The 20,787-nt window shown below is 42.8% G+C and overlaps 1 protein-coding gene across 4 annotated transcripts in view; it reads left to right on the top strand.

Moving 5' to 3' along the window:
• The first annotated feature begins 2,587 nt into the window (after positions 1–2,587).
• Positions 2,588–20,787, top strand: part of bahcc1b (BAH domain and coiled-coil containing 1b) — a 64,915-nt gene continuing 46,715 nt past the window's right edge. Inside the window, exons 1-2 of one of the 4 annotated variants that reach the window (XM_046378221.1) lie at positions 2,588–3,150; positions 14,029–14,363. In XM_046378221.1, the coding sequence (XP_046234177.1) occupies positions 14,192–14,363 (172 nt within the window). In that variant the 5' untranslated portion in view covers positions 2,588–3,150; positions 14,029–14,191. Of the gene's footprint in view, positions 3,151–10,294; positions 10,514–13,702; positions 13,852–14,028; positions 14,364–20,787 lie in introns of those variants that run through there. The other 3 variants (XM_046378223.1, XM_046378220.1, XM_046378222.1) reach the window with 3 other exon arrangements.

The following is a 20,787-nucleotide window of genomic DNA, read 5'->3' as shown; positions in this document are numbered from 1 at the left end:
ACCACAGTTTGCATGAGGTTTGCGGAAGAATTTAGACACATTTTCAACTTAATGAAGCTGTTTTGTGAGATATGAAGCAGAAAAGAGTTGTTTTAAAGTGTCTGAAAGTGATAAAAATATATTGCATAAGATACCACAAGTTATATCCTCAAAAATTAAGAAATTCTAGAAAAAAAGAAACAGGATGAAAATGTTTCCAGGAAAAGTTATGATCATCAGATAAGACAAAGAAGTTGGGTTTGTTCAAAAAGTCTAATGATTTCATTGGTTGTCATGCCCGGGACGCATTTGGTGAAAACCACAGACACGTAAGTGTTCTTGAAATGATAGAAATTGAAAAGAAAATACACACAAAACAGCCATGAAATTCTTCCAAAAATGTCAAAAGCCCCTGGCTGAGTGCTGTAATTTTTTTCCCAATTTTTTAAAATTAACATAATTTTATTGAGAATAGAACATATATATTAATAACCAAACCTGACACAAACATATGGCATTAACCTTTGTCCCTGTGACTTTAATGATTTAGGTTTGAGCATTTAGACCAACTCCATTACCTACAATGCAACAGTAGGCCATTACAGATACAAATAAAGGTCACGTTCCTGAGTGGGTGGGGTCTGTCCTGACCCTCCCATTTCCCCTTCCCATAAATCCTTTCAAAGGCAAAGCCAAAACTATACTGGAAGGATTTATGTTTGTATTGTTGCTTTTGGTCTAGAGAATAGCTTCTATTTTTCAATGCTGTGATGAAGGCAGTAATGCTTTAGAAAAATCATAATAGAATTACTTAGCTGTGATGACTTTGTTTAAGTGGATTTGCCTGCTGGGACTGGTAATGTGTATTTCTTGCTGTTAGAAGGAAACGCCTGGTGTCACAGTCCACTGACCTCTAAAACATATAACATAACTGGAGAAGAAGTTACGTTTTTGTTGTGAGCTTCTTGCCATTAGAGCATTTGTGCTGTTAGTGTGTTTTGGTCTGTGTTTGGGTACCACAACAATAATAATAAATCTCAAATCTGGAATATATAAAAAATAAATAACATTTGGAAAGGGCTGATGTGAAAAAGAAGCCATTTAACAACAGTGTCACTGTGTTTACACACTGGAAATGTAATAAGAATGAGAAAAAAAGGCATTTAATGGAGTTTAGACTTTTCTGCCATCGTGTTTCTGACTTCATAAGATTTAAAATGGCATTCATTTTGAATATGGAGTTTCTCAGGAATGTGTATATACAGAGAAAACAACAATGAGCAAATCTACGCAGACTAATTCCAGCAGTTATTCTAAGTTGTTGTAGGGTGAATTTCCAACCAATTGAAATAAATTAAAAGAAGCCTGTTCCTCATTTTGCCTAAGACCCCCCTAGACCCGCCCGTCGGGGCGCCTGGAGGTCCCCGCACCCTAGTTTGGGGATTCCCCCTCTTCCCTCCCTCCGAACAGCCTCTCGGCCCCGCTTCTGTCCAGGACGCGGTGATGTAGGGGTTAACGTGGTGACGTGGTGCTCCTGAAGCGGTGACCCACGGGGGCAGCCAGTGGGGGCTGCAGGGGGAGAAGAGGAGAAAGCCGAGACTGGGGTCCCGTTTGGGAAAGAGGGAAGAAGATTTCAACAACCGCCGCGTTTCTGTAATTATCTCCAAGCCGCAGCTCGTTGACTCCGCTTCTTCCGCATTCATCTCCAACCTGCAGCTCATTTCTATCTACGCATCTTCAGTTAAACGCCTTCCCGACCCGAAACTGTGTGTGGGTCTGCGTGTGTGTGTTTACTGCACGATTGTTTGCAATCATTTCTTTGTGTCTTTAGTCCAGAGCGACACATCGAAGCAGACTGAGCTCCCTTTCGGTGAAGCGAGAACGCGAGGTAAATGCACTTTTACGCACGAACTTGCCGGGACCATTTGGACTTGATCAAAGACTGCGGGGCAACGACGCAGAAATGACGTGGACTCTTTTAACGCCTGTGCTAAATATTTATAGTGTGCTTACCCCTGTGTGCATGGCAGTGTTTGCCTGCGCCAGCCGACTGGTCATCCTTAGAACAAAATGCCTCTGAAGCTCGGGAGAGCAGCGAGGCCTATACAGCAGGCATTGATGTATAACTGCCGGTGATTTTAAAAAGGTGGGTAAACTGTGACCTCCAGGCGGTAATTAGGTCTATCATTTGGCAAACAGTCACCACTATAAACAAATATCAGTTGGATTTTCAGAGCTGATCGCCTCTTTTCATGCCAGACTCTAACTATTCCTCAAATAAAAACAGACTTTGGCCTGCCTGCCTTCACATCTCGGTTATAGGTTAAACACTTGCTGCACAGTGAAAGGAGTGATTACCCAAATCCTCGCTGTTCGCTCTGACAAAACTTTTGGTGCAAATCTCATAAAATAGATGCATGTGAACGGAGTGACAGGCCTCTTTTCCTCCTCCTCCTCCTCCTCCTCCTCCACCTCCATACATAGACTCGGTTGAGCACAATCACTAATGCAAACAAAACAGCTCTGGTCAGAAGGAAGATGTGTGCGTGTGTCTTGGTGCGTAGATGTGTGTGAAGCCTACTTGTAGCCTATATCTTTGTTGGTGGGGATGGAAGTGGGTGTATTCCTGGTGTATAATTCACAAACATGCTTGATGATGTCCCTTTGCCCCCTCCCCTGATTTAAAAAAAAATGCAAGAAAGCTCCCTTCTACTCTCCTAGACAAGGCTAGAGAGCGAGAGAGGGTGTATGGGAAAGACAGAGGTAGAGAGAAAGAGCGAAAGAAAGAAAGAGAGACTCTCCATCAATTTTCGGTTTAATGTCAGCGCTTCAGCTCCATTGTGGGAGAGAGAGGACGCGTCATCCAGACATAAATTTGCTATTACACAGCCTCATGGAGCCTCACATCTACAGGATCCGGAGCTTGTAGTCGGGAAAACCCCTCGGTGGATAAATTCAGCAGAGAGCGAACGTGTAAGGAAACGGAGCGCTATTTGAGTCCATACATTTGAATGCGCGCTGGTTTGGATAAAAGCTTCTGAGAGCAGAGGGGTTTTTTTCCTCCCGAGCTGTCAAGTTTTGGGGAGGAAGAAAGACTCTTTTTGTTTTTTTATTTTCCAACTTATATCCATAAATACAATAATGCGCTATACGGAGACGGTCGTTTTATAGGTAGGTGTTGTATTTTGTACCATGTTTGTTTGTATATTACTTTAGTTTATTTAGCAAGGACTTGGAAATCAAAATTACTCGCTGTATTTTCTGGAAATTGTGACTCTTGCAGTTCACGAAGTCTTGATTGTGGGAGAAACCTTTAGAATTTGAATGTGTTTTGAGGTGGTGACTGCAATTGGCTTTAATGTGCCCTAGAAAAGACAAGCACTTATTTATTTACTTGTTTGTTAATTTGTATGTTTAGCTGCTCATGGCGTGATTATGTGATTAGGGACACTTTTTATTTATTCACGTGTAAAACATGCGTAAAACCTTTGCGTATATTCGTTTTTTACATTTCCAGCAACTTTTTGGCCGTGTAATCAAAACAAGTATTTTATACTGAATTCCACACTGTTTACAAACAGTATAGGCCAGCCAAATGGATGGACGCACGTACACGAACGACAAAAACCTCGATGTCGTTCTTGAACACTGATTGTGCAGTTTGTAAGAAGGTTTATCAGTTGGGGCCTGTCAAGGGGCATATGCCAATATAGAGGCGCACGCACGAACACACACACACACACACACACACGTACATGGTGATTCGACCATGTAAAGTGGAGTTCTCCTTAGGTGATCGGCCCCACAGTTGGGTGTTATAGTTTGTCAGGCTTCCTTGTGTTATTAAGTTACACGGTAACACTACATAAAGATAAGTTTCTGTTGACCTCTCTCTATCTCTCTCGCTCTCTGTGTGTCTCGGACACACACACACACACACTAATCAAGAGCTTTTAGCAACACCGTTGGCCATAGCCATCCATGCGAGATGACACGCGTCTTTTCCAGGTCACATTTCTGACTTCTGCCTCAGTTTGAAAAAAGTGGCAATAAATACAGAGGAAATGTAGTTGATGGATCTTCCATTTAAGTACTGGTGGAGCGAAACAACTTTTGACAATATTCCCACCGTACAGACCCATTCATCACCTTGATTTTTACAGAGACAGGTCGGGATCTTTATTTATTTATTTAAACATTATTCCATCTGTCTTATTTTGAATAATTGTGGTTAATCTTCTGGAGTCAAGTGGAATATAATGTTCACATCCATACAGAGTTTCCTCCGTTGTGCATATGAATGTACACATTTGCACTTCAGTTGCAGAAAAGAACATAAACTTCTTACTGTTATGTTACAGTGTCCAGAGTATGGGACGTCTACATTAAACACCTGCTTTACTTAGTCTCGTTGCTCAAACATATGCTTACTGTGAATTTCATTTCATTTTATTTTAGGGACAACACATATCAACAATAAATTCCACTGAGGCAGTCCCAAGCTTACTTAAACAACATAAGTAAAAAGACAGGTGGAGGATGCATTTACACAAAAACATTGTTAAATATTATAATTGTGTGTAGATGAAATGATAAAGTAGTGCAACTCTGCGCTCTCACACTGGTTATTGGACACATGACTGATTTATACTTCAGTCATGATTGTAGTGCGAGTGTTTTTTCCTTGTTAGAGTTTAACATTATCTGATACTGCACTTTCTTCAGCTCCAAGTGTTTACTCAGCCACTGTTGGGACACTGTTGACTTTGACATGCAGCTTTAAGTTCAAAATGAAACTGTTGTTGAATGGCTTCTCTTTCTGAGAGAAGATCCGGGTGCTTTGAGTAAATCTCAACCAATAATATGGGCAACATAAAGCAACAGTCTGCAAGAGAACAAGATAACAGAATTTTTTTAAATTTATATATTGTTATTATCGTTTTATAGGTTTCTCTTTACATCGTGATTCATACAAAGACGTTTGTTGCAAACTTTTTGTCGAAAGAATCAAATGGCTCATTTGAAATTTGAAGTGATGAATTATACATGGTTGGCTGACCTATTGACCCCATGGCCCATGCTGGACATGCTCAGTGTTATACTTTGAACATCTGCCTGGAGATTTTCTAATTTACCAATACATGTTTTATGATATTAGTGCTTGGAGAACAAAGACGTTGTCTGCCATTTTCATGAAAGTGTGTGTATGCACGATGCCGCTGTGCGCACGTCCTGGCAGAGAAGAACATGAAATTTGGGGAGACAAATACCCAACATGAGGTGGCACTGGGTCCATCACACGTCAGGCACACGTCAAACTCAATCCCATTATTTACGTGTATAATACCAACACTTCACTTTCTGTTCAGTTCATTGGCTTTTAAGATTAAACCACACGTAAGTGCAAACATGACGCTAAGGCTGTTTATGTTCAAATAGTAATGGTAATTAAAGCCTCCACCTGCGTGTTTTGATGGCCTATAAATAGATGCTGGTGCTTTCATCTCATCCATACAGGCCTGCTGGTTACAGCCGGATTTATACGACTCTATGACAGGCACTAATTTGGAGCCTCCGTCACCACCATCATCGCCATCATCTTCCTCTTCCACTGCACCGTCATCCTCCTGATCTAAGACACGAGCCTCGTAATTCAAGCCTTTTAACACGCTGGGGTCGAGAAGCAGAGTATTTTATTTTGCGCGTTACATTGCATAGCCCAACGCGAGGCCTGAGCTCCTCTGCAGGCTATCCGTCAGACTGATCAGAAATAGAAGCATTGTGTCCTGCGCACACAGAGAAGAAAAGGTCGCTATGTTTCTGTATCCAGTCATCTTCTGAGTTCATCGTGTCTTCTTCCTCTTCTTCAAGGCCGTTACGGATGCCAGTGTTGTTTGTCGGGGCTGATATTTACAGTGTACTGGCCACCAAAAAGAGGGAAAGGTACACACAACGTCGCTGTTACAGACCCAGAGCGCACAGGAACACCCTCATTTTTCATAACACAGTTCTGAAAGCTAGACAGCACTACATTTCGCATTTTCTAATGTGGCTCTATTGTCTCATAGGTTTGCACCACCTTTAGATAGCCCGGGTGTCTCCACGATGAACGGCCCTGTTTGGAAATTCGCATCATTAAAGGCCTATCAGAAATATCTGGTGAGAATAGGATGGTTGCCCTGTATGGAGGGCCTCCCGTGGAGACAGCTCTCCATTTGGACCTCATTTAAAACCAGCCCCACTAACGTGTTTCCCGTTGACTGTGAATTATGTTTTTATTCATGTGGTCCTATTTAGACGTTCAAAAGTTTATTCAATTAATGTTGGGGGCTGCAGTGTAGGGCATAGCACCCACTTTAAGCGCACTTCATCCACTTTTAATGTGCGGAAAATAGCTTATTCATCCGTTTTTTTACGGAGGCATAACTCCTCATGAGGTGAAGTTGCATTAGAGTTCATATACACAAAAGCATCACTGAACTGGTGTAGGTCAGGCTGCGCAAACTGCGCAGCTTGTAGCCTATGTGGAAAAAGGCACTAGAAACTGAAAATATTCTGTGTATAATGTTCGCATTCTCAATTCATTTGTTGATTTATTGATTTAATTTCCGATCCATTAAATTGTGACACACTCGATGCCAACTCCTCAGAGCACGGAGAAAGCGCTTCTGGTGGCCAAGCTGGACGACTAGAAAAGCGATCGGGATGTGTGGCTCCTCGCTGCGGAGGAAGAGTCCTGCACACCGGTCTAGTGTGAGGGAAGAAAGGGGGAGTGAAAAAAGGAAGAAGCGAGAGAAGAAGGAAGCAAAGAAGGGAAGGTGGAAGGTGTCAGTCAGGAACGCTTCATTGCTCGAGGACAATCCGCGTGCAGGACCGGTCTGTTTCAAGAGCAATCAGTCAATCCGCATTAATTATCCGCCCCCCACCCACCCACTACCCCCACCGTATAGGGTAGCTCGCGCTGGCACACGGACCAGAGGATGGTGTGTGTGTGTGTGTGTGTGTGCGTGTGTTACGCTTTCTCTCTCTGCAACGCTCACACTCATTCATCCACGCACGCACGTACGCAAACACGCAGGCACACGCACAGACACCCAACCCCCACCTTTTAAGTGAAAAAGAACCAATAAAAATCAAGCTATAAAAGGCTTTTCCTTGTCACTAAATAAATTAAATGCAGATTTCTGTTTCAAGTGCCGGACCCCTTTTGTGAGCTGCGGAACAGGATTCTTTATTGTCCCTCTGTCATTAGTGCTGTAGTGCTGAGGGCAACACTGTTTGGGTAGTTCTAAATAAATAAATAAATAAATAAGAAAAATAAAACATATGTACATGTAAGATTGAAATTATTATTGTTGTGTTTTTTTACTCAGGCTGCACAAAATAGGTTTGTATATTCTGAACTTTCACAACTTTATTAAGTTTATTTCTTAATGGACTATAGCGCACTCACGGTTGCTTGCCGGCTATATTAAAATATCGATTTTAAAAATCTGTGGAAGTCTGCAGAATATTGTTGGATGTGAGCTTTTTGTATACTATTGTGTGTGTGTGCCTGTGTGTGTGTGTGTGTGGTGTGTGTGCGTGAGTGGACACGTGGTGGCTGAAGCCCATTGGAGAGTGCAGGGCTTTGGAATGCAGGCTGCTATGTAAATAGGAAAAGAGGGTAACCATTATCTAATTACAGACGTGATAAATCTGCTCGCATTGGCTTTATTTGATTTGAATTATATATGTATCAATTAATTCTGCTGTTTTGGTGAAAGTCTCGTTTTCCTCCATGCACACAATTTGTAAGCTTTCTATCTCACCAGGCCAGCTTGGGGTTCCTTTGTCCAGTGCATTTTGTTGGGGGCTGGACCAAAGCATGGGAGCGAGGCTCCCTCTTAATGTAAAGGACCATCAGTTGGTACAGTCTTCATATATTAATATAAGGTGCATTTTTATTGTTGTCAGCTCTGGACCAGCTCAGCTAAAAGACATACAAGCTAGAATGTTTTGCTTGAGTGATTTTTTTCTTTTTTTTTTCTTTTTTTTTTTTTTTTTGTTTTGCGTAGTTGGTTTGAAGAAAGGCTCCAAAATAACCAAATAAATACCCCCTCTCCAAAACATAATAAATTAATAAATAATAAATACATAAAATAAAATAAAAATGTACATTTTTATTTGGAAGAAAACGTTTCCTCGTCTAGAAAATATATGTACACATATATTATGTATTTTATTATTTAGTAACGTATTTATCTTTATTTCTAATATGTATTTATAATATAGCCAAAAGACAAAGGATCAGTTATTCCAATAGGTCTACCTATTTTGTTTTTCAAAGAAATTTAATGACCTAATTCATTATTATAACTGACCTACCGTTTATGCTGCTGTGTATAAAGCAAAAATGATCAATTAATTATTGAACCATTGGAAATAAAAAGTTCAAGTCAACATTTTAGACGCAGCAGCATAGTAAAGAGCCGTTTCCTGATGGTTAATGTTTATGATTGTGTTTATTAACAGACCTATCGCTTTTCCACCGTCTCCTTTGTCGACCAAAACTTTTCTCCCCTCATGAAAAAGGAGCTCACTCACAGCAGTGCAATAGCTGTTTTCCGGTTCTTGTTGCCGTTTTCTCCTCCATTTTCTTAGTACAAAGTTGTTATTGCACCATTCCGTGAATCTAGCTTCTACGTTTAATACAACGTGTAATTTCCCCCCTTTTACCGTATTCCCTTTGATTTAGTCACTCTTGACTCTCCTTTTGCTCTGGGGCCAACGGGGTTCGCCGTGGGGGCGCCTTGAAACCGCCCCTCCTTATCGCCTTTCATCGTTCAGCGCGGGGCCGCCTTGAAACCGCAGGGGCAGTAATTGCTTTTTTCAGGCAGCCCAGTGCGGACTGGCCAGCAGCCAATCAGAGCCTTGTTTACACTCGGTGATTGACAGCATTCTGGCAACATGCCAACCAATCAGGGGACTTGCACTGCCGAAGCCCGGAGTTTTAACCCTTTGCCTCCACGTATAAACAAACCTGGCCGGGAATATTAGCCTATAGCAGCTCATATATTTCGACATAGAAACACACAATCCCATATCCTTCCACTTTTAATTGGCTAAATTAGTGAACCATGCGCAAGGCTAACCCCGGGGACAGTAATGCTCTCAAATTATTCAGTGATTCAATTTGTCCGTGTGTGTGTGTGTGTGTGTGTGTGTGTGTGGGAGAAAGAGAGAGACAGGTAAACAGACATACAGCCATAAAATAAAGGAAATGCTGAATATATACCTACACCAGCTTGTGCTTAAATCCACGTGTTCTTTTGAAACCTTCCCCCAAATGTACATAAAAATGAAGCGACTCTCCCTTACCCTTTCTCCATAATAGCCTACCTGTGTCGTTTTCAGTGTTGTTACATGACAGGCTCCTTCGGCTATTTGTATTGAATATTTATGGAATAACCGAACTGATGCAGAGGACATGCATGTTCGTGTTCAGAGCATCAGAGCTGCGTTTAGGTTTATGGAAGAAAATAAAGGATAAACCCCTGCTTTAGATTTACTCCCAGAATCCCAATAGACACTTTTCACACAATTCATTTATATCAAAGTCACACTTAAACGTAGTAACTGGGCCTGTAGTTCCTAAACTTATCTTAATGTAGGTGCGCATGTGTGTGCAAACTGTCTTGCATTGCAAACACAGCCTACATGTCCAATAAATCAGATACAGATTCGGCTAATAAGGATTTATTCAGCAAAACACGTGCAGTAGGGCGAGTGAAAAAAAAAGCGGATTTCCCTAAAGGAGCATCAATAAAAGTATCACATCATCGCTGTCACATAGAAAAATAACGAAACACTCCGAGCACATGCAGCATTTGAGATGAACTGCAGTGGGATCACACAGAATAGGCTAGATGCTGTTTGCTCTCCACCAGTGATCAGAAAGTGCAGGCAAGCGCAGCTCCTCTGCTTTCTGCACATTGAACAGCGCCGAGCTGTGCCGCCTGTCCCTTCGCATTTGCTTGTGCACGCAGTGCGCCGAGGGCTGCAAATCAAACGCCCGCCGTTTCGCTCCGCTGCTCCAGCGGCTTCCTCATTGGCTCGAAGCGGCAGCCAATAGAAGCGTGTGTTTACCGTCGAAGGGGGAGGTGGTGGTGGGGCGTAGGAAAGGGTAGGTTGGGGCGGGGGTGAGGGGAACCTCACGGGCACGCTTTCACATTGTCGTTCTCAAACCAATAGGCCTGCGCGTCCACCCCACCCCGCGCACACACACCCCTCCAGCCTCCTCCTCCTCCTCCTTCTCCTCCCGGCGTGTCTGAGTCTCCGGCTGCATGAACGAGCCTCGATTCACTACAAGCCTGAACTTCTACGATGCGTCTCTCCCATACCTCAACTGACTGCACAGTACAGTCTGCAGCAGCATAGGATGTAATCAATCCCACATGTTTCACCTCTGCGACTCGGGGATTTTCACTTTGAATATTTTTATACTTTTTCTTTCATTATACCCTACTTACCATGCAATGGATATAACTTACCAGTAAGTAGAAAATTGATTTTAGCGGTGTTTTACGATATTTAGTGTATGTACTGAATGTAGATTTTCGTTCAAGGAGAGGATGATCTAAATTTGCCGTTTTATTTAAATGAAGATGCATCTATTTTTCCAAATACTCCGCTTTTTATTGACTGCCATACCTTTGGGCTAGAGAAGTACATGGTAAAATGAAAGCTGGAATGAGTGCTGTACGCTACAGAATAATAATCCAAAGACATCCCTCTTTCAGTAATTATAAGATTTGCATTAAAGCAACATACCTCATGGTTTGACAGGGTTTTTTGAAGGTTTCATTTCGGATATCTTAGTCCCACTGGTTTCACTCCTGTCTGGTCTGAAGGGCTGAGCTGTGGGCGATATGTGTGTCACTTTTTGATCTGACCTCTCTTCACAGTCAAATCACTTGTGTGTTTCGAATCCATTCAGAGGACTATTTAAAACCACTCGCTATTCAGCGCGCTTCCTCACGCCTGCAGTTTTATAGATGATAAATTGTAGATTATTCTTTGTTGGTTTCCTATTGTGTGCGTGTTCGTGTATGTGCGTGTTTGAGAGGGAGGAAGACAGGGCAGTTTATTGCAAACTGCAGTGCTCTCTGCATCCCCTCTCGGTATGACGACTGTGCAGACACCGGGCTGTCTTCGGCTCGGCCGGGCTTGTCTCTTCTGTTTAGTCGGCCTCTGAATATCCGGGTTTAGTGTCCTGGTTATGCTTTGTGACTTTACTTTATTGCAAAATTGTTAAGGGCAATAAGCTGGCCTCTGAACTCGAACCACTTCAAAAGTGAATGCCTTTTATTCCTTTTTAGCGTTTGTTCAAAGGTCCATACATTTGTGATTTAATAGATTTCTGTTCAAACAGCACAAAACCCGTATTTGTTGGGTTTAACCTCGATGGTACGAGATGTGAAAAATATGTCTTTTGTGGATTTACTGGCTTTTGTGCGAAGTTCATGAAAGACCGTTTTGACCAGCATTTACTTTTGGAAAAGGATTTTTCGTGTGATGATAGTTTGAAACCTATGCAGCGCAGTGATGGTGAAGGTGTGTGCGTCTTTGGGAGGTGTGTGTCTGTGTTTGGGAGATTGGGTTTGGGGGAGTCTGGGTGAAGTGGAAGGAAGTCTGAACGCCTTCCACGTACACACACACACACACACGCACACACCACACTCACACACACACACACCATACACACAGACAAAGTACAGCAGATCCAAATGATCGTTTCCCCCAAACTGTTACGCGCGATCTGCTCACGACGTTCTGTTTGCGTGGCGCGCGATAACATGGGATTTAGATTCGTGTTGTTAAATGTAGCCTGAGTGGCTCTCTGTTGACGTGGAATGTAAACACCGAGGACGTATGTTTATGGTCTGAAAATTTAAAAATGTATAGACAAATGTCAGACGAGAGTGGTTTATGATTGATGTCCCGTAGAGAAGGGCCATTGTTTCTCACAGCCTAGGGGACAGGAGAGAGTCCATTTTGCCTTTCCAGTGCGCTTGCAGCAGCCTACGTTTCTAACCTTCCTTACCATCATTTTTTCCCCTTCATGCTGTAGATTAGATGCAGTCAGAAATTATAACGTGGGTCTGGTAAACAAAAGGGAAATTAAATTATTTAAACGTACTCGCGCTTTAGGGCAGATATTCTCATGAGAAGCATTTGAATATTTGCATGCGTTTGGTATTTTATGCTTGGGAGTGTTTGGACGCACAACACACACGTTTACAGGTTCTGTCATAGCTGCTGAACTTTGGAGATTCCCCCCATCCACACACAATTCCTGAAAGTTTGAAGTCCTTGAGCAGCTTGTGTGTGTGAGTGTGTGTGTGTGTGTGTGTGTGTGTGTGTGTGAGAGAGAGAGAGAGTGTGTGTGTGCGCGCATAAAGGAGACTTGAATATCGGAGCGCATGCAGCATATATTCTCATGCACCTCATAAGCCCCTGGTCCACCAGAGCATTTGATATTTTCTTTGTTCCTTTATCGTTGATTCCTGGGAGGTGCTATCAGCATCTACAGAGCGCTAGATGGACGTGCCATGCATCGAAAGGCCTAATAGATGGACTGCTGAGGTGTGTTTGGCGAACGCAGGCACCCAGTTCTCCCTATCTGAGCGTCACATGGAGCCCTATTTAAGTAAATGACCTGGGCTATAAGGCATACATATAAAGTCGATGATTTCCTAGTCTATTTCACTGCTTATTGCCCCGCTCTTTCGCACCGGCGCATAAAGGTGATTTGATTTGTGTTTGTGATTACAGTGTAGCCTACATACCGGTACGTATACTGTATATGTAGGAGAGATGTATGGTGTTTGCCAATGCCAGGAGGCGAGGACCACTGCTGCTGACTCCGTAGGAGTTGATAGAAATAGCTGTTTCATCGCCGTTTTCATTAATAAGCAACCCCATAAACAAGAATCCTGCTGCAACAGTGCTTACTATAAAAAGTCAAGCATTCAATGTGAAACAAGTTAGATAAATACATAAAAACGCCTATCAGTAAAGTCAGATTTAATTTATAAAAGCTATCAAACATTATTGATCCAAGGCGGAAGTGTGTGTGTGTGTGTGACTGCTGGATCTTGTGTCAGTCCCATGTTTCATTGCCTTAAAATAAATACATAAATAAAATAATAAAAATATCCTCTAAAGTGACACGAGCACGTGTTAAATGTAAATACAGTGGATCAGTTTTTTTTATGACAACCGGACGATGAACGAAATCAGACTTAATCCATATAAACAACAGTCATTAATCAAAGCAGAAGTCTGCGGTTGAGGAATAGAATTTAGTTGACATAATTTAGGGGTGGAAAAAAGTGCTTTTGTGCATTCTTGCTCAGAAGTGTTGTGCAAATGGATTTCTTCATATTTTGGTGCAAGAGCCCCCGAGGTCCAGCTTGTCTATGGCCAACCCTTGTTCAGTCTAAAGACTCAACAGCTCGTCCTTCATCGGGAAAGGCTCTTTACCGCTGTGAACTCTTGTACTGTATATGCACCATTTGTTTGTACCTAAGCCAAATCTCCCCCTTTCCTTTCCATTCTTTCTGCTGATAAAGAAAGCTCCCGTATGCGTTATTTGCATCGTGTTTGGTCACAGGATGAGGAGGAGGAGGAGGAGGAGGAGGGGTGGGGGTGGGTGGGGGGGGTCAAAGACTCCTCTGTTGGGGCCAACGATGTAGTGCAGAGTAGCCCAAATCCACATAAACTCAGTTCAGCCACCTTTTTATCTGCAGGACAGACTTAACTCACCTTCCTGGGCTGGCATAAATCGTTCTTAAATGAAACGTTGAGACAAAGCAGCGAGAACAATATGTAAATGTGGTCTTTTCAAACGTTTTTGTGAAATGTGAATTGCTTTTGTAGATACTGGTTGTTTGTCTAAACATGAACAGCGACTGTCTCTCAGTTCAGCCTTTTATTCAGCACTACATCCCTGGTTGGCTCATTATTGTCAGCGCTTTGACGTGTCTCCTGCTCTCTCTTTTGTAGGACATGACGGGGACTCAGTTTCTACCCTGCAAAGCCAAAACTCCGCTCAATGCGAGGGGAGCCCGAAGTTCATAAAAGGGATTATTTGCATCTGGGTGCCTGAGACCTTCGGTGCCTCCGGATTTTACTTTGGATTTGGGATTTATCGGTTCTTCTCACCGGGATGGAAAGCCGAGATTTCGCTCCTCCGCACCACCTTCTGACGGAGCGGAGCGCGTTGGTTCACAGCGCCGCGTCTCGGATGGCGCCAGGCGGCCACGGCTCCGTGCAGCACCCCGCTCACTTCCAGCCGGGGAAATACTACTCATCCCACCTCTCCATGGGTCCGCACTCAGGTCAGTTTTGAATGCAGCTCTTTTCATGTGGACAAATGACGTGGAATTTCAAAAAAAGAAAAAGCCATCCACTCTCTTTTGTCTGACGCATATGTTTTCCATATTACAAACTTGGGAAGCTCTTTGGGACGAACTAGAATTTACTGTGGAAGGAAATTGCTCAGATTTTTGTGTGCATTTAGAAATTAGTAAAAAAAAAAAGAAAGAAAGAAAAAAGAAAAAGAAAAGAAAGAAAGAAAGAAAGAAAAGAAATGGCACGTTAAAGAGCTTTACGTTTTACTTAATTTAACGAACTGTTTACGACATAGCTGCGCGTAAAAAAATAATTTAGGTTATCAGTTTAGTGTTTCAGCCTCGCATAAAAAATATGGAGCATGGTGGGAAATTTCCCTCTTTAAGAAACTTGGCAAATTAGATTATCTTTAAATTTACGGCATGCCTCGTTTTTGTTGTAAACCTCTGGTGATTTAAGACATATTCCAGGATTATTCGTTTTTATCATACAGGGATTATTTGGCGTTTTACAGAAGTATAATCTTGTCATAGATTTATATGGTTTCATCAATTAGTAAAGTACTAATCGTTGTCATTTGATGTAATTAATTAGAATTGGCTAATTCCACCGCTTATATTTCCCATTAAACAATAAATGAAAGCTATTAGCTAGCTGCTGTCTCTGTGGTTGTGTGGGTCCAAGGTGCATGGTGGTTTGGTGCCGGTGAGTTCGGGGGCACATGCTGGTTTGTACTGGTCACAAAGTGGGGGTCGAAGCGGTGGGGGGGCGGAGGGGAGCCCTGGTTAATAGAGGTGCGGGTAATACCAGAAAATCCGGTTTCTATATTGAGCGGGGACGTGACGGGGTGCGAATGGGTTGACAGTGCATGCATTAGATTTAACAAGTAGCTTTGGTATCCTGTCTCAATAGGAGGGGGTGGGTAGAGGTGTGTGTGTGTGTGTGTGTGTGTGTGGAGGACGAGAAAGCTTCTGCTCGAAATCATACAGTGTCTATACACTGGACTAACTGGATGAATGTAAACGTGCCCGATGAGAAATCTCATTAATTATCATTTGCAAATGCAGCGGGTTCTTTAAATAGACGCTGAGACTCGGGCCCATGAATGATATCGTCTGCTGTGTGTAGGATCCACACATTCTCTGTCTCCACCTATTTGCATATTCATTAGTTTTATACAACAGGAAAACCGACGCAGACGTCCATTCCGGTATTTTAACACTTAAAACTCATAATAAAACATATAATTTCCACATTTCCGGTGAGCACATTAAACTTGGCGCACTCTTTGCAGAAATATAAACTAGTCTACAGTTTAACATTTGGCGTGCGTACGGTCCTGGTTCTGGTCCTGGCAGCCTCACATGGAGGGATCCATTAAAAATGATAATATTTTTATTTGTTTCTTTTCTCTTCAGGAATGTTCTTCATGGCTTTTAAGAGAGCGAAGTGGCTCAAAAGCTCAGAATATCACATTTTTACCAAAACAGTAGTGTCTGTCATCAGTTTACAGTATTTGTAGGATAGCATATGTCACCAAATATCACAAAATTTTTATTTCAAAATTCAGTAATTTTTGAAATCCATTTTAAAACATTATATAGACTGTTTATTGCCTACTTGCCTATTTAATGTGTGATTGTGTGTACAAAATGTATTATACTGTGCATTTTTCTGCAATACAAGTATATATTGTGATATGATGCATTTAAATTAATTTACATAATTATAGCTCTGCATTATACCATATTTAAATATATTATACAATACTTCATACAGTATAAGATATTCTGTTTTGATAAAATATTTTATATATTTCATGACACATTTAACTCCATGTCCCCTTTAAATCTGACCAAAAAGATTGCACCAAAAACATGGCCGTGTCCTTCTTTAAAACTACAACTGATGCTCAGATTGCTTTAGCAAACCACACATCTAACTTGCATAACGATTTAAACAGATTATCCTGATATTGCTGCTCGCTGACATGTATTATGGCCCGATTTAAAAATGATTCTGTAATGTTGAAAGGAAAAAAAGCGTAGTAATGCAGGGTGATAATGCTATTGAAATATATTCAAGAGGGCCTCTCACTGGGTCTCAAGGTGCATGACACTGTATTGAGATTCCAGATATCCAGACTCTCCATGCATGTCCCTGATGGGGTTTTGACTGACATGATGGGCACAGAGGATTGTTGTTTTGGGATGGGGGTTGGGATCTGTGTGTGTGTGTGTGTGTTTGCTGGGAGGTTAGGGTGGGGGTTACCTTTGTGCTTGCCCCCCTTAGAGATTCAGAAAGCTGTATGCCTGGCCCTAGGCCTCGGCACAGGGGGTAGATATGTGATGTGGGGTTGGCCATACCGGGGCAGGAGGGGGTTACAACAGGGGGTTTGTTTCAGATCTTTGGAAAGAGACACACACACACATTTTTAAAAAAAAAAAAAAAAAAAAAACCCTTCTCATCAAACTGGGTGTATCACTTACAGAAATTCAAAGTGAAAAAAAAAAAAACTCCTCTCCTTCCCCGTGTTTCTTCATATCCCGGAAACCTGCAATCCATCAATTTGCAGAAGCCTCTTATTTAGATCAGCATGGTGTCTGCTAGAATATGGTTGCGCTTGACAAGGTGATGGAATGACAGCCGCATACCAACGCCATAAGACGCAGCCCCCATTTGATAAAAGCCCACAATGATATTACACAGGCGTTTAGATTACTGATAGGAGCAGTGGGAAAGCCTTTGTCTCTCTCTGTCTGTCTTGCTGTCTTTCTCCTCCCTGTTTCACTGCTTTGCTTTTTATTACAGTCTCACAGTCTCTCTCTCTCTCTCTCTGTCTCTCTCCCTCCGTCTCTTTCTTTCTTTTTTCTGTGATGTTAGCCCCCTGGGCAGTAGTTGTGCAAGTGTGTGTGTGTACATGCATGTGTGTGTGATTAAGGTTAGGTTTAGCCTGCAGTAGCACAGGTGTGCAGTATTATGGAGGGCGTGGCAGAGCTTGTCATTGAACAGGTGTGTTACTTCCCAGACAGCAGACGGTTTTTGTTTACATGAGAGTGTATGTGTGTGTGTGTGTGTGTGTGTATACGCATACAAGTGACCTAGTAATACAGACCAATACATTGGTGTTACATGTGTGCACACATGCACAGCTGTACACACATAAACACACACTGCTTAAAGGGTTTCTCCCTTAAGCTGCTTCTGTTTTGTGCTTTGAAAAAAGTAATATGACGTGATCAAAATGTTTTAGTTAGACTAGATAACCTCCCTGCCTCTTCTTTCGTTCTTTTCTCTCAGTCTTTCCTTTTCTAGCCTTTTCTTCTGATCCTTTTCCTCTTCTTTTTTCTGTCTCCCCATTGTTTCCTCTCCTTTCTTCCTGTTCGAAATTGATAGTGAAGCACAAGATCCCACTGTTAAGATTCTGTGTTTCTTTGCAATGAGTGTGTGTGTGTAGCTGTGTGTTTGTGTGCATACAGACGCCCTGTCCATTCATCATGATGCTGTCAGTAATGTCTCTCCTCTCTTGGAAGTTTCTCGGCTCTGGCTTTGATCGTCACGGCAGCACAGGCGAGACACGCCCCTTCACCCTCCTACCTGCACACACCCTCACACACAAACAACTTGCATGACGTGGAGAGAAAAGATGTGTGTGTCTGTCTGTTCATGAGCTAAATGTTTCAGTCTGTATATGTGTTGTACTGTTGGAGATGCAGAAGTACTGATTATGTTTAGGGGAAAAAAAGGCCCTGTAAAGAAAGACAGAAAGATAGAAAAAAAGAAAAGAAAACATGAGCATGTAATGACAGGGGGATGAAGCAGTGGAAGAGAGGGAGGAGGAGAAGGAGGAGTAGAAGGAGTAGAGAAGCTGAATGTTTCCACCTGGTTGGTAATCCAGTCAGATTACCACTGCCTGACGGCACCCACTGGCCGCCATCCCCGAGTCCTTAGCCTGCCGTTTCGGCTGCCTCTCAAGAGTGCAAGAGAGTGAAAGTGAGAGAGAGAGAGAGAGAGGAGAAGCTTGCTTGTGTGCGTCTGTGTGTGTGAGGTGAGTCAGCAGTGGATGAGCCTCAGACAGACCCGACCCCCATCACTTCACCAACGCTACGCAGGGTACAAGGGGCACATCCTGGGTGCAGCGTGCAAGACGACCCCCTGTGTGGAGGAGACAGCTGGTGTAGGCTGCAGCCAGCCGAGCCGTGATTGGATGCAGTGAGGATAGAGCACAGTGTAAACTGTCAGTTCAGTACAAGAAGATAATATAGGTACAATCCACATTAACTTTTTAGTTTAGGGTTAACTTTCGCTGCACCTGAAAACCATCCATTATATGACCACTATATTACAGCTGAGTTATTTAGCCAAACTAAAATATGTTAATGTTGAGACCTCTAGTTTTTTCACCATTTGTTGGTGATTGTTTATAACGTGGTATCGTTTGCAATTTTGTATGTCATATGTGTGTCTAGAGGTAAAACCTGGGCTTGTTACTCATAGGTCAAAACCATATTTTTGTGAACACAACAGTAATAATAAAATAAATACCACTAACACTTCAAACCCAAAACAACACATTACTTCTGGGTGAAGTTAACCCATTGCATATTGGCTTTTGGGGTTTGAAATAGGCTGAATTTTCATCTAAGGACATTCCTGCAGCGCACACAAACAAATTTTTATAAAGCTCACATTTTGCATACGCACAAATAAAATATGCAGTAAAGCCAAAGAAATCAGTTAAATGAATCTGACTGTTTGAAATTTGTTGACACATTAACAGCATTAAGTCATTAAGTGAAGTCATTAAAGTCATTTCCATTACAAATTAGACTCTTATGTGTGCTTTGATATTTCAAGCAAACCATGGCACATCATTTTAAATATATTCCTAAATGTTTTACTGCATCTAATCAAATTGACCTCGGAGTAACTGTGACTGAGCTTTGAGATGTGCTCAAAGGTCACATCAGATGGTAAAAGATAAAAAAATGGAATGCATTAACTGAAGTTCTTTTGATGCTGTAGTTGTGAGTGAAGCATGCATTTGTTCTGAAGCACATTTGCTGCAGTGACAGAAGACTTTTGTCTCATCTCCAACTCTCATCCAACATGTGAACAGCTGCTTATTGTCGGTAGCAGTGATTTGAAGGGAGCGGGGTGCATTTGGTTGCGACATCTCCGGGGTGTGAACACACCATCTGATGACTTGGCATGTGAATGGAGAGCACCAGACATCCTGTGTCCATGTGCTCTTTTCTCTCTCTCCTCTTCCCCCTTTTCTCCCTCTTCTTGCGTCCCTTGCTGGCCAGACCTCCTCTCTGTCCGTCTTCCTTGTTCCTCTTTAGCCACATGCTTTCCCTCCCTCTTCCTCCTCTCCTTCTGCTTTCCTCTTTCACTTCCCCTTCAGTCTGCGCTCGCTCTTCTCAGCTTTTTCGAGTGGTCCTCCAGCCATTCCTCCTCCTCCTTAGACCCGTGTACACCCCCCCTTCACTCTCTCTTCTCAATCGATCCCCCCCCACCTCTTATATCCAGCTCCCTTCTCTGTCTAACTCCCCACACACCCATCGCCTCCTCGCATTGTTAGCAGACCAGCTTCTCCCAGCACTCCTCCTATTTCTGTCTCAATTTCAGCCTGCCCCCCCTTCCTCCACCTTACACACGCACAAATACACGCACACACACACACACACACACACACACACACACAAACACCCTCCTCTCTTCTTGCCTCCCCCTTTCCTCACCATTCGGCCGGTTGTTAACGGGCCCGTCCCGGTGCTACTCGGCCCATGGCCAACTCACTAAATCAGAAACGATTGGAGGATTTGGCAAGAGGGAGTGAGAGCTCAGCGCGGTGCCTTTGAAGTCAGAGGAACGAGAGAAAAATGACATTTTAAACAGCCCGCAAAACACAAGGCTAAAACAGCTTCTTACCCGGGAGGAGGGGTGTGTGTGTGTCTGTCTGAGTGTGTTCATGTAAGGATACTCTATAAGATGTTTTGTGTGAATATATTGGCTGCTGTGGTGGTATTTGTGATATGATACAAGTCAGACAAATGTAAAGAAGGTAGGCATTCGAGTGTGCACAAATGTGTGTGTGTTTGCAGACACTATAATTCTCTGCTATTTTATGGCTTTCCACTTCTTCAGTGGGGTCAAGGCAATTCCCTGTTTACGCAACGTGACAGAGAGGTGACATCACTTAGCAGCGGGGGGCAGACATGATGTCACAGTCTCGCCAGATCCACAGGTCTGCACCCCTTGAACAGCGAGGTGGTGCAACCACAGCAACCCTTATCGTGGCAGCAACAGACACCTGAGATGGACCGGCTTTTGTTCATCTCAGGGTCAATTTATGCCTGACTCATCGTCACTCGAGCTGACTGGTTTGACTCAGCTGGGGCCCTTTTC

This window comes from Scatophagus argus, chromosome 21 (genome assembly GCF_020382885.2).
Source record: "Scatophagus argus isolate fScaArg1 chromosome 21, fScaArg1.pri, whole genome shotgun sequence".
NCBI classification, from domain to species: Eukaryota; Metazoa; Chordata; class Actinopteri; family Scatophagidae; genus Scatophagus; species Scatophagus argus.
The sequence above is the reverse complement of the archived record's forward strand: the minus strand, read 5'-3'. Positions and strand labels throughout refer to the sequence as shown.